This window comes from Erinaceus europaeus, chromosome 11 (assembly GCF_950295315.1).
Source record: "Erinaceus europaeus chromosome 11, mEriEur2.1, whole genome shotgun sequence".
Classification (NCBI taxonomy): domain Eukaryota; kingdom Metazoa; phylum Chordata; class Mammalia; order Eulipotyphla; family Erinaceidae; genus Erinaceus; species Erinaceus europaeus.
Window position 1 is genome coordinate 97,283,318 of NC_080172.1, and position 15,166 is coordinate 97,298,483.

The following is a 15,166-nucleotide window of genomic DNA, read 5'->3' on the forward strand; positions in this document are numbered from 1 at the left end:
TAGTCAGCCAATAGTAGTCAGCTGAGGTGATTTTGGTTGTCATTACAAGCTGCCACAAAATCCAGCCACTTATTTCCTTTTCTAAAAACACCAACTAGTGACTGGGAGATAGCTCATCAAGTAGACTGAACACCATGTGTGAAACTCTGGGCTCAGGCCCTGACACCACATGGGAGCACCGTGGGTGACAATAGTGGAGTTCCATCAAGGGTGGAGTAGTGTTGTGGTTTATCTCCTCTCTCTAAATATGAAGAATGAAAAAAAAAATGAGCCCAGTGATCACTCAGCAATATAGTGTATGTGCAAGGCCTTATGCTCATTCTCCAGTGCTGCTTTTAAAAGTTAATTATTTAAATCAAAACACAAATTAAAGAAACTATCATTCATTTGAGTTATTTAAGCAAGAGAATGTTTTTGAGGGAAGTTATTTATAGTTATATTTTCCTCCCTTATTGGAAAATTAAAAACATGTAGAAACATACTTTTCATTAGAAGACACTTCTTCAGTTTTTTTTTTAATGTTCAATCTTTTTTTTTAACTTATTTATTTACTTAAGAAAGGAGACATTAGCAAAATCATAGGATGGCGGGGGGAGGGGGTACAGCTCCACACAATTCCTGCCACCCAATCTCCATATCCCATACCCTCCCCAATAGCTTTCCCATTCTCTATTCCTCTGGGAGCATGGACCCAGGGTCATTGTGGGTTGCAGAAGGTGGGAGGTTTGGCTTCTGTAATTGCTTCCCTGCTGAAGCAATTGGGCATTGACTGGTGGATCCATACTCCCAGTCTGCCTCTCTCTTTCCCTAGAAGGGTGAATCTCTGGGGAAGCTGAGCTCCAGGACTCATTGGTGGGTTCTTCAGTCCAGGGAAGCCTGGCCGGCATCCTGATGGCAAATGGAACCTGGTGGCTTAAAAGAGAGTTAACATACAAAGCCAAACAAATTGTTGAAGAATCATGGACCCAGAGGTTGGAATAGTGGAGATGAAGTGTTGGGGGCACTCACTGCAAACTCTAGTGTACTACTGCTTTCAGGTATATATTTGCCCTAGTTTATGGATATCTGTGAACATATGCTCTATCTCCTGGAACCTGGTCTATATCTAGGTTTTGGGATTTTGTTAAGAAGTGAACCACCCGGGATGGAATTAGAGAATACTATGAAAGGAAAGGTCTCACCTGAGTGATAAAGCTGAAGGGTTGTCGTTCCACACCTGAAGTCTCTGGACACAGTCTGAAGTGAAGCATGCTGGGGTGGCACTCGTTGTGTTGATGATGTTGCGACCAGTGGATACAATATTATTTGATAAGAATTGGGAGAAGCATACAGGAAAGTGGGCCCCACCCTAGGGTCCCAGGACTGGGGGAAGTTTAGGCTCTATAGTGGAAATGTGAGGTTCCTGCTGTCTTAGGGTTCAAGAAGACAATGGAGAGTTACTGTTATCATCACATTATTTGGTAATTGGGTTAGCTTTGAAAAGTCCCTTTGTTAGACATACAATCAATTTTCCCGCTCTCATATTAATTAAATAGTGATTGTTGATCTAAGTGTGAGAGTGGGGTGTTAAAATCTCCCACTATTATTATATAACTGTTGTTGTATTTTTGAAGTTCTTTCAGTAGGTGCTTTTTCTTCAGTTTAATGGTTGTTTGCAAAAGCATTCCTGTAACATTGCTGCATCATTAGCTGCTTAGCACAATTACACATTGTTGAGCTCTTCAAAGGGATTCTTTTAGGTTGATAATTTATAGGCTGTCATTTCACCCTCTGACCATTTACATTTTCAGGGAACAATTACATCAAGACTTACTCCATTCACTAAATTCATTAAATTCTAATGAGTGGAAAACTTCTATTTAATAGGTCTATCTTCCTTGTGAGTTCAGTTGACCAGACAAGAACCACACCTTTGTGATTGGCTGCTGGTCCTTCATATGCAAATATCCACCTGTGAGAGCCTGCATAATTACTACTCAGAGGAATCACACTTATAGATCTGTAGGGAGACAAAGTTCCTTGTCACATCTAGAATTGTGTCTCTCTCTTTGGGAAACTATCCTAAAGAAGTCAATATTGTAGTCACCCAATATGATCACCTGTTGATATTCTTGACCTTAGAATACTCCATGCCAAAAGCCCTTCATAACAAAACTATTTCTATAAATCAAAGCACAAAACATTGAGGGCCATTTGGTATTTCTTCTGTGTAAGGTAGTCTTGAAACCAAACAAAGCGGTATCATGTATTGAAGATGCACAATGTGTGAAATAGTTAACTGTACAACTCATAACCAGAACATTCATTTCAAGCAGATATTTTAAAGAAATAGGGTAATTCAATAGATTTTTGAGCTGTAGACATTACACCTTACTTAAAAGTGGAGGGGAAAAATGATTCAGGAACAATCTGCAATTAAGAAGCATGACAAATGACATAGATGGCCAAGTGGTATTCTTTGATATTAGAAAGTAACTGTACTTGAAAATAACTTTATAATTGAATAAGGGTACATTAGGAAAATATGATTCAGTACCAATATTATAGTAATTAGATAAAGGAAGCATAAATGAAATAACTGCAGGAAGAATATTTCCATAGAGATTATAAATGAGATTCTGGTGGAGCAGAAAGGGCTTTAATTGTAATTTAGTGTGCACTATAGAATTATCAGCTCAGTGTGTTACTTCATCATATAAAAGAATATCTGATAATTTTCCCTAATAAGCACATGACAGCTCTTCAGATTCCTTCATTATAGTTGATTAAGTATAAAAACAGTAGACATTCTTTTGTTGGAAAAAGAGTTCAAACCTTTTTAGAAAGACAGCATAAAGCGGTTGCATTTTCTACAGCATGTGATCCCAAAAGACTATTATTTAGGAAGTCTGTGGAATTTTAAGTGGCACTTTAAAGAACTCTTTACTTCAACTTCTCTTGTCTTTCACTTTGTATTCTCCCCATTTTTTTGCCCATGAAACCTTTATCCATCCAGCCACATCCTCCTATATTTCAGACCGTGGCTTATGATCTTCACACAAAAGAAAGTCAGAACTATGGGGAAGTTTCTGCTGCTGGGAAAACCTCTTTTGGCATGAGACAAATACAAGCATAGCAACACAGGCGTGAGGCCCACATCGAATTAGGGTACAGAAATAAGGTGTGTACTCTTCCTGCTCCATATCTTCTAAGTTAATTCACTCATTTAGCTTGTCTAGAATAACTCATCACCTTGACACGGTCACACGGGTGAGGACAAGTTCTGACTTAAAGTTCTGGAATTAAAGTCTCTTCCTCAGAGAGGGCAGGACCATAAAAAATAGGCAATATCTGCAAATATAGACAGATAGTTATAGAAGTAATAGTTAACTTATATCTGCAATCTTGGGAGAACTACTATAGCTCCCAGTGAATGATACAGAACCCTGTTGGTGGGATCAATGCAGAATTTTACCTTTTTATCTTTATAATTTTGTAAATCAATATTAAGTCACCAATAAAATTAAAAAATTAATTATCTTTCTTTTTCACCTTTTTGTTACCACTGCTCAGTTTTGTTTCATTCAGTCCCAAAGAGCTTTGATTAGACAGAAGATGGAGGAAGCACCAGAATTTTGTTATTGTTACACTAATTACTAATTATGGCTCCCACACAAGAGTCCAGTCACAGAAGTCTGGGGTATATTGTGTAAGTTTCTTTATGAGGGCTAAGAAGCTCTAAAATGAAGGGTTGAATTACTTAACCTAGCAATCAAGCGATGAGCGATCTCAGTGTATCTATACAGACACTGGACATGTGTGTGTGTGTGTGTGTGTGTGTGTGTGTGTGTGTGTGTGTGTGTGTGTGTGTGTGTGTGGCTGTTTCTGCTGTTTCTTTACCTAGTCCTTAAATTAGCCCAGATAGGTCCTGCAGTGCCTGCTTTACATGTAGGAAATGAGACTCAGACATCAGTAGTCATCTGTCTTGGGCCATTCAACTGGTCAGTTATAAAAACTGGTGCCATATAACTCAGTATTGTTACCACCTCTGGGGACTGTTAAATGTGCTTACTGAGATTGTAGTGGGTCAGTGTACAGTAAAATGGAAATGAAAGAAAAACGAGTAAAGATATTTAAAAAGTAAAAGTCATGAACTCAGGAATACCAAATCACCCATTCCTGTCAGGTATCTGACAAAACAAAGGACTACTTAAAAATGCCTTTTTGGTTATTGTTTCTCGTATGAAATGGTAATAATGTAAGCTGCTTAAAGAAGCTTCCTTATCAAAGAGGGATGCTACACAGTGCAAGTATGAAAAGCTTTTCTGCAACTCTGTTAATGCACATCACATATGTGCTATGGCCCAGGCAAAGTCAGACAGTCTGACCTTGGGGATAAGGTATTTGAAACTAGCTAATGAGGCATGCCATAAGCACTGGGGGAAAAAAAAGTCAAGAGGCAGCCCCCAAAGAATTGAAATTAATATCTATAGCAGTAAAGCCTGGTAGACAAAGTCATCTTCTCTGGGTCGATTCAAACCTAGATGCTATGTTCCTACAGTTCTCTATAAACTTGGCTCATGACTGGACCTCAATACAGATGTTTGAATATGTAAATAGATAAGTGTTGGAATACACAGGGTCATTTCCAAATTCTGTCTAATTAATAAAAAAAATGTTCTGATTATAAGGTAAAATAAAGCAAATGCTCTGTTCACACAACATTCCTCCGTCCTTTTTTCTCTGGTCACTAACCCTTTCCCAAGTGAATGTACTCTTGCTAAAGAAAGACATCGAATCAAAACGTTGCTGTTGATTAATGTAACTGAAGGCGTGTTTTTACTCTAAGATTGTTTGATGAATTGATAAGTAGAAAATAGGCACATGTATGTGTTGATTCTTGTCTAATAAGCTCTTCATTATATGACACCATCTTTGAGAGGGGCTAGTATATTTTTAATCAGATATTTTAGTCATTAGTTGACACATTAGATTGTCATCGCAAAAGAATTTGGATTGGGAGTCAGGCTGTAGCACAGCGGGTTAAGCGCAGGTGGCGCAAAGCACAAGGACTGGCATAAGGATCCCGGTTCGAGCCCCCGGCTCCCCACCTGCAAGGGAGTCGCTTCACAGGCGGTGAAGCAGGTCTGCAGGTGTCTATCTTCCTCTTCTCCTCTCTGTCTTCCCCTCCTCTCTCCATTTCTCTCTGTCCTATCCAACAACGACAACAACAATAATAACTACAACAATAAAACAACAAGGGCAACAAAAGGGAATAAATAAATAAAATAAATACTTAAAAAAATCTAAAAAAAAGAATTTGGATTGTTTAACATGCACTTTAACACTGAAAAAAATTACTGATGAACTAGAAGTCCTTTCGAGCAGCCTTTAGTGTCACAAATATACCATAGTGATTCAACATTTATCTCTGTATTAGTGAGGTGCTAGTATGCAATTTCTATTTGGCAAAGTTCTATCCACTTAACAAGTAGGGAAAGAGAGTACAGTTAGCTTTGGCCCCAGACAAAATTTTAAATGATGGTGAGTCTACTGATTGCTCTACCAACTTTCAGACTTAATTGTTGTTTCTTCTAGGAAGATCTCCAACACTTGGCTCAGCACAGGCTGGTTCACAATGACAATCGCACTGGAGCTCTGTGACAGGATCAATGTTTATGGCATGGTGCCCCCCGACTTCTGCAGGTAAGATTTACTCTGCAAGTGTAATTTATTGGCATCCTTGTACAAGGCTTATAAATATCTGATTCCAAATATCAAGCACAAAACATTTCTAGCTGCCTTCTTAAAGCAATTAATTAGTATGTCCCAAGTTCTGGGTCTAGAAACAACAAACAGCATTTAATTATGTGATATAAAATATAGAAATTTTTTGTTTGTGCTTCTGAGGAATTAATCCATCTTGTGGGCTACACTTATCCTTTGAATATTTATCAACCCAAAGTAATGCAATAATTGGCATAATATTAATGATGAACTAGCATTAAGAATATTAGTTTTATTCTCATTTGAAAGGAATGTAGTAATTTTTAATGAATTACAGAGGGCGATTTCTTTTACGGTAAGCCCGCTTTCTAAAATTAAAATATTCCTCTAAGCACATTTCCCTTACCACGTCAGTAATCTCAGTTTGTGTTTCAAAGGCCAACAGCACAGGCATAATTATTTAGATCTATCACTATAAAATGAACAGACATGTATCTTTGTTGCTACCCTAAGCTACCTCTTGCTCTGTGCCCTAGTAGTTTGGTATGTTCTAACAGATACTATGAAAATATTCAGGGACTGGCGGTAGCACAGCTGGCTAAGTGCACATGGCGCGAAGCACAGGGACTAGTATAAGGATCCCGGTTCAAACCCCTGGCTCCCCACCTGCAGGAGGGTCACTTCACAAAAGCAGTGAAGCAGGTCTGCAGGTGTCTATTGTTCTTTCCCCCTCTGTCTTCCCCATCCTCTCTTGATTTCTCTCTGTCCTATCCAGCAACAGCAACAGCAATGGCAACAATAAAAAAGGGGGGGAGCAATAAAAATGGGAAAATGGCCTCCAGGAGCAGTGGATTCATAGTGCAGGCACTTCTTCTTCTAGCGTTTGCCCTTCTTCCGTAGCCAGTCAACAGCATCAGGTTGAGCCTGATGTAAAGTTTCGAGACCTCCTTTGAATCTGGAGAGGTGGCAGTCGTTGACTATGTGGGTCATAGTCTGTCTGTAGCCGCAGGGGCAGTTCGGGTCATCTCTGGCTCCCCAGCGATGGAACATAGCGGCGCACCGGCCATGGCCTGTTCGATAGCGATTGAGGAGGGCCCAGTCATAACGTGCAAGCCGGGTTGACGCTTGCAGGGGTCTGTGATGAGGTGTTTGTTCTTTACCTCAGCTGACTGCCAACTCTGTTTCCAAGAGTCTGGAACAGAGGAGTTCAGTGTAGGCGTAGGGGACCAGATTGGGTGACGAGACGTCAAGCGTTGGACAGGGTGGGCGAAGATATCCGCGTATATTGGCAGGTCCAGTCCAGCGTAGACGTGGGAAATGAACTTAGATGATGCCGCATCCCGACCAATATCTGGCGGGGCGATGTTGCTAAGAACTGGCAGCCATGGAACCGGGGTGGAACGGATGGTTCCAGAAATTATCCTCATGGAGGAATATAATTTGGAATCGACCAAGTGGACATGGGGGCTACGGAACCATACTGGGGCACAGTATTCTGCAGTGGAATAGCATAATGCCAGAGATGATGATCGTAGTGTGGAAGTGCTCGCGCCCCATGAGGAGCTGGCCAGTCTTGCAATGGTGTTATTCCTCACACCCACCTTTGCTGCAGTTTTTATGAGATGTTCTTGAAATGACAGGGTGCGATCGAGAGTAACGCCAAGATAGACTGGCTGGGCTTCATGCTGGATTCTCATATCGCCAAGCTGCACATTAAGCTCACGCGAGGCTGAGGCATGGTGTAGATGGAAAACAGATGATACCGTTTTTGCAGTGCTTGGGATTAGTCGCCATTTTTTACAGTAATCAGATATCAGAGACATGTCTTTCGTGAGTGTTTCCTCAAGGATGTCAAACTTGGATGCCTGAGTTGCACAGCACTGAGTCCTGGTGATAACCCTGTAGGCAAAAGAAGAAAAAAAGAAAAAGAAAAATATTCAGGGCCTGAATTGTGTAAGCCCAGTTGAAAAAACTCACCTGTAATTCGAACAATTTATACCAATAAATCAAGAAAATGCCCTAGTTTTGGGGGGTGGGAGGTGGGAGAGATGCCTGAGGATCTACACATGGTGTCAATTCTGATTTTTAAATGGTAAAACCTAGGGTGGCTGCATTCATAGCTTGTCCATTACAATCTATTATTGTTTATACCTAAATGTGTTTTAAACTGTACAACTTTGTAAAGATCATGAGTTAATGGGGTGGGGGGGAGAATCTCCCAATTTGGAGGTTTGCAGCAAGGATGAGGTAGAGTTATCCATCCTTTTCAACTCCAAAACTCAGTGTAGCAGCAGTAGTTTATGGGGCCAGATCACAAAGGGAAAGGGAAATGTTGCATGAAGTAGACTTGACATCTGTCAAAACTCTTTTATCCCCAAGGATAATATAATGTGGTAAGGAAAGCTATGGAGTATGGTTCAAAGTGACTGGGCTATTTATTAACATCCTGTGACTAACAAGTTGCTCAGTCTCCTGTCTCAGGTCATCATCACTAACAGTGGATGTAATGGTAATAACAAACTGCTTCCCAGACTTACAGGTGGATTAATAAGTTAATGCATATAAGGTGCTTGGAATAGTACCTGGTACATAGCAGGCATTAGCTTTGATTCTCACCCATTTCATTTTTTTTCTTTATTGAGGGGATTAATGATTTACAGTAGATAAGAAAATATAGTCGTTTATACATGTGTAACATTTCTGTTTTCCCCATAACAACTTAACCCCCTTCCTCATACTTTAATTCACTAGCTTTGTTTCCCTGTTTAACAATCTATGTACAAAAAAGTATATATAATGATGAAAAGAAAGAGGGGAAGGAAGGAAGGAAGGAAGGAAGGAAGGAAGAGAGGGAAAGAGAGAGAGAGAGAGAGAGAGAGAGACCTCTTCAAAACAGCAAACTAACAAAAGAAATGGGAGCAGCACTTATAGGTATTCAAAGAGCTGTCAAAGTTGATGGTTATCTGGCAGGTATAATTATGTAATATTGCCATTAGGATGCCAGAGAGAAAGAGCATGAATAAACTGAGATATTAATGACTTGGAGTGTTTAGGGAAATATTCCATTTATTACAGAAAACAAATGAAAGGCAAGTTAACCTGTCATTTCTCTTACTCAGAGTTAATCAATCATGATTTCATATGTGTAGGATGGAAATAATTTATGGAATGACACTAATAAGGAAATGAAAATACTTTCTCTGCATCAAATGTTAGCAATGATGCTGGGCTTCTGTTCCTCTGTCACTATCTCAAAAGTTTGATAGTTGCTTTCAGAAGATGTTCCAAGTAGTTGGGTGGTGGCTCAATAAGTACATTGCACATGTTACCATGCATAAGGACCCAATTCCAGCACTTGGTCCACACCTGCAGAGCAAAAACTTCACCAAGTGGTGAAAGGGTGCTGCAGGTGTTTCTCCTCTCTTAGTTTCTCCCTCCATTTATCTCTCTGTATCTTTCATTTTCTATAAAAAAAAGAAAATAGAAATAAGAAAAAGGTAGAAAAATGACCACTAGGGAACAGTGGCATAGTTGTGCAGTTGTGCAGACTTCAAGCCTCAGCAATAGTCCTGGCAGAAAAAAAGAAAAAGCTTTCCTCAAATCCCACATTCTTTTACTCTTCGTTTTCAATACTTTTCATGTCTAGAACATGTTGACTGAATCCCCAGCACCCAACGCCTCATTGGGGACCTTAAACCTTACACTCCTTATCTGAAAACAAGGAAGAGAAAAGAACAAGTAGATCATGGTGATGATTCCATCAGATCATGCATTACTGGATCCAGTGCCCTGTTACTACTAGTGTTCTGCAAAGATGACTAATAGCATTAACATTACCAATACACTAATATTATACTGCAGTATATATCAAATAATAATTATTATTACTATGCAAGTACCAAAAAGGTACTGAGAATTTTAAGAGAATACACCTTTTGCTTCCTATAGGTGATAAGCTTTGCCACACACAAATGGAATGAACTGCGAACCAAGTAATAATTCAGCTAGAATGTAATCAGGAAAGGAATTATTTAAGAATGGTAATTATGATCTTGGTCCAAAATAAAGGAGTAGTCTAAAGAAGTGTCTGTCCCACTAGGGTCAGGACACAGAGGAATTTTAAAGGATCAAGTCAAGAAAAGGTGTGAACTTAGAGGCCATTTTCATGAAAGTTTTTGAACTGACTCTTAGATTTGTATCGTTGAAGATACCTATACAATTTAGATGGAAAAGAGTGCTGTCAATATTTTTCCCTAAGTATTTAATATTTTTTGGTCTAACATCCAAGTCCTTGATCCACTTGGAGTTCACTTTTGTCTCTGGTAATATCTACTGGTTCAGTTTCATTCCCCTTTGTCTCTGGTGATATATAGTAGTTCACTTTCATTCTTCTGCACATTTCAACCCTATCTTTCCACCACCATTTGTTGAAGAGACTCTCCTTTATCCATTTAATAGTTTGGGCCCCCTTGTCAAAAATTAGATGACCATAAGTGTGGGGACTTATTTCTGGGCTCTCAATTCTGTTCCACTGGTCACTATGTCTATTTTTGTTCTGGTGCGAGGCAGTTCTGATTATGATGACCTTAAAATATAGCTTAAGATCTGGGAGTGTGATGCCTCCAGTTCTATTCTTTTTTTCTCAAGATTATTTGTTGATTCTAGGTGTTTTCTGGTTTCCAATAAACATTTGAAACTTTTGTTCTATTCTATTAAAAAAACAATGGTGAGAATCTTGATGGGGGTTGCATTGAATTTGTATATGACTCTAAGTAGAATAATCATTTTGATGATGTTAATTCTTCCGACCCATGAACATGGACTATCTTTCCCCTGCTTTGTATCTGTTTCTATTTCCTTGAATAGTGACTCATAGCTTTCAATATACAAGTCTTTTCACTTATTTTGTCAGGTTTATTCCTAGATATTTTATTATATTCTTTCTGCTATAGTGAATGGGATTGATTTCTTCTTCTGACTGTTTGCATAAAAGAATGACATTGACTCTGTATATTAATTTTGTAACCTGAAACCTTACTATATTGTCTGTTAATTTCCAGGAGCTTTCTGCTGGATTCTTTAGGTTTCACTTTTTCTTCAATTTTTTTCATGACTTTTTTTACATTTTTTATCTTTATTTATTTATTTATTGGATAGAGACAGTTAGAAATTGAGAGGAAGGGGGAGATAGAGAGGAAAAGGGAAACCACTTGTGAAGCTTTCCCCCTGCAGGTGGGGACCAGGGGCTTGAAACTGGGTTCTTGTGCACTGTAACATGTGCACTCAACCAGGTGCATCACCACCCATTCCCGATTCTTTAGGATTTTTCTGTGTATACTATCAAATTAGCTGCACATAGTGACAGTTTGTCTTCTTCTCTTCCAATGTGTGTCCCTGTATGAGCTGACTCCTAATTTCATTTGTCTTTGTGTGATTGGTTGACAAAAGTCTTCAACCACAAAGCTACCATGTAAGGCGAATTATGACGACATGCATATGGTCTTCCTTTCCTTTGTAGTTGCTAATTGCTGAGTCAATCTGTCTTGGCAATTCACCCAAAAGTCTGAGTGTAACAGTTAGAAACAAAAGGGAGTCTATTTGGACTCAATAATAGGTTCCACAGTTCTGTTCTTTGTTCCAACAATTACTTAGAGTTGAATGACTGTTACAAATAGTTATCTGTCACCAGATAATGGAAAAGCAACTTGTAAGTCAGTCCTGCTACTAGTTGACCATTCACCTTTGTATCTTTATTTTGAAAAAAAAAAAAAATACTGAGGACTACTCACAGTAACTGGTGAAGTAGAGTGCATATGTCAAGGACTCTAGGACTAAGAAGGTACAGTATTACCAGGCTCATAAGATGAAGAAAAGCTTTTGTGAAGTGATGAGTTTAAGCTGATTGTGATCAGCAACATGTAAACTTTCCATGGTCAAATTTTCAGTGCATCTGGTTCACTGCTGGAGACCTAATGCATGGGGCAGTGAATGTATGCTGTTCTGACCACTGTGCAGATGGTCCACAAATATCAAATGAATAAGCAGTGTTCTACTCTCTCTTTAATGCTAGAGCTTAGGGATATGTAAATGACTGAAAACCACCATTTCTCTTTCAGAAGTTTTGTGACCATTAGAAAGTTAGTTGATCTCACTGAAGGATGAATATGGGATGAGCTCATTCACAGGCAGAAGTTGAAAAATAAGGTAGAAGAGAAAACACTAAGCAGAACCTGGACTGGAGTTGGTGTGTTGCACCAAAATAGAAGACTCTGGGGTGGGTTGGGGGGAAAGTACAGGTCCTAGGAAAGGATGACAGAGGACCTAGTGGGGGCTGTATTGTTATGTGGAAAAGCGAGAAATGTTGTGCATGTACAAACTATTGTGTTTACTGTGGAATGTAAAACATTAATCCTCCAATAAAAAATAAAAAGATTAGAAAAGCTATCTGAGGAGGGGATGGGATATGGAGTTCTGGTGGTGGGAATTTTGTGGAATTGTACCTCTCATATCCTAATGTCTTGTTAGTGTTTCCATTTTATAAATAGAGTTAAAAAAAGAGTTTGCACATCTGTAAAATGTTGATGATGGTAGTCTTTACCTAGAAGCTTTGCATGGTAACTCCTTAAGATATTAGATGAGGAAGGCTTGACATAGTCCCAGTGTATGTTAAGCACATGGAAAGTTAGCAGGTGAAGGAACCCATTTATCAGCAAGTATGGATATCCATTAACACAGTTTAAGGATATGTCCCCTAAAGAATAGTGTTTCATTGGTGAGAAGAGCTGGTTGATGAACAGATATGAAAACTATGGCCTCCTCTATGAACTGGTTTTTCCATTTCCTTACTCTTGACATATGTTGTCACTGGTTTCTCGTTACCTGAAGGACCACTGACGCTGTTCACATATACCACTCCATTCTCTTGTTTCCTAACAATTCCCAGTCTCTCAGTGGAATGAAGAGTTCAGCACATGGAACTGTACTTCAGTAAGTATTAGGACAGCACCTGTTCATTTTGAGTAAATTAATCTTTTTGGATTTTAAATTGTAAATAGTACCCTCAAAAGAAGACATTACTAAATTAATCATTGAAATGTCATTCACTCAACTATTTTTTAAATCTTTTTTATTTGTTTAAAAAAGGAGACATTAACAAAACCATAGGATAAGAGGGGTACAATTCCACACAATTCCCACCACCAGATCTCCATATCCCATTCCCTCCCCTGGTAGCTTTCCTATTCTTTATCCCTCTGGGAGCATGGACCCATGGTCATTGTGGGTTGCAGAAGGTGGAAGGTCTGGCTTCTGTAATTGCTTCCCCGTTGAACATGGGTGTTGACCGGTCGATCCATACTCCCAGCCTGTCTCTCTCTTTCTCTAGTAGGGTAGGGCTCTGGGAAATTAGACCTCCAGGACACATTGGTGGGGTCATCTGTCCAGGGAAGTCTGGTCAGCATCATGCTGGCATCCAGAACCTGGTGGCTGAAAAGAGAGTTAACATACAAAGCCAAATACTCTTACATTCAGAGATAAATGGGGATAGACTCTCTGCCTTTAGTTACTTGAATGTTGATTGAACACAATTCAGTCATGAGGGAGAGAAGACTACTTATGACATGAGTGACTGAAAATTATGTGACTGAAAATAGTTTGATTGGCCTGAATCTTTTTTTCCTGCCATCTTTAACCCTCTGGGAGTATGGACCCAAGGTCATTGTGGATGCAGAAGGTGGAAGGTCTGACTTCTGTAATTGCTTCCCCGCTGAACATGGGCATTGACAGGTTGATCCATACTCCCAACCTGCCTCTCTCTTTCCCTAGTGGGGCGGGGCTCTGGGAAGTTGGAGCTCCAGGACAAACTGGTGGGGTTGTGTGTCCACGGAAGTCTGGTTGACATCATGCTAGCATCTGGAACCTGGTGGCTGAAAAGAGAGTTAACATATAAAGCCAAACAAATTGTTGACTAATCATGAACCTAAAGGCTGGAACAGTGCAGATGAAGTGTTGGGGGGGTCCTCCATTTTGTAGATAGCTAGTAGGCATATTTTAGTTCTATTCCAAAGAGCCTATGGCTATACTAGGTTTTGTTGTTGTTGTTTGTTTGTTTGCTTTTCCCTGAGCCTGACATCTGATATGCAAGTGGATCCAAGTTATTGTCTGGGGAGATGATGTCATGGCTGGAGAAAGGACAAGAAAGCTGGATCAGGGAAGAGAGTAGCTCCCAAATAAGGGAAAGGTGCATAGATATTGTTGACTGTAAATCCCATCATTTTGATGTGATCTGGGGCCCATATTCAGCTTTTAGCATAGAGTTCACGTTCCTTTGTCGGTTGTGGCCAGGTGTCAGGCTGCGCCGCGGAGAAGAGAGAGAGAGGAGGTCCGGAGCAAGTGGGGTACACAAATCTTTATTATTGGATGGGGGCGGTGGCTCAGGCCACGTGGAGTCAGCCGACAATGGCCGTCCCCAGTACCTCACCACCGGGCAAGAGCGAGAGAGTAAGAGAGAGGACGCTGAGGGGGTGGTGAGAGAGCTTTTATTGGGCAACAACCAGGGGTGACATGTGGGGGCAGGATTGGTTAAGGGGGCACTGCTAGGATGTCGCGGGGCGTGGTAAAACCTGGGGGCAGAGACTGCATCAGAATAATTCCTCAGCATCACTCCTTAGTTTAGATTCTGACTATTTCATGACCCTTTAGTCTCATCTCTGCCCACACGAACTTATTTTGGCCATGTGGAAAAACTGACAGAGGGAATTACATTCTAGATACCTGTCCCTTTTTCCTCTCTTTGGAATGCACATTTTTTTTCTTGTCTTAATCTGAAGTATTACTGTTGATTCTTTACTAAGAATATCAATGAGGGGCCTAATGGTGATGCACCTGGTTGAACGCACATGTTTCAGTGCACAAGGACCCAAGTTCAATCCCCTGGTGCCCACTTGCAGGGGGAAAGCTTCACTAGTGGTGAAGCAGTGCTGCAGATATCTCTCTGTCTCTCTCCCTCTCTACCATCCCCTTCCCTCTTGATTTCTAACTGTCTCTATCCACTAAATAAAGTCAAGTTTTTATAAAAGAATCTCAACGGTTACTATTTTACTCTACATATACCTTATCAGTATGAGTCCTTGTTCCATTTCATTGAAAATAACCATACCTCCACATTACTATCATCCTTTTACAGGTAAAGTTTATAGACATGACACAACTGGTCAACATCATAGAGCAAATAACTGGCAGAGAGAGGGTTTGGATTTAGATCTCTAGGCAAAGCTTTGACTCTTCCATCTTTTAGCAGCAACAGCTCCTCTTCCTCCAAGCTCTCTGCCTCGGACCCTCTGTTTGAGTCAGACCCCACCTGTGCCACCCCCTCCCTACTACCTCCTCCATCTCTGCCCCACACCCTTGACTGCCTCACCCACTCCTTCATTTGCCAGCAGGATCCTTGGTGGAAGTGTGT

At 40.1% G+C, this 15,166-nt stretch overlaps 1 protein-coding gene across 1 annotated transcript in view; it reads left to right on the forward strand.

Annotated features, from left to right (window-relative positions):
* The window catches only part of ST6GALNAC5 (ST6 N-acetylgalactosaminide alpha-2,6-sialyltransferase 5), a 248,155-nt gene that overhangs the window by 224,273 nt on the left and 8,716 nt on the right, over positions 1-15,166 (forward strand). The window contains exon 4 of the mRNA XM_060202191.1: positions 5,578-5,685. Within this exon, the coding sequence (XP_060058174.1) occupies positions 5,578-5,685 (108 nt within the window). The remainder of the gene's footprint in view (positions 1-5,577; positions 5,686-15,166) is intronic.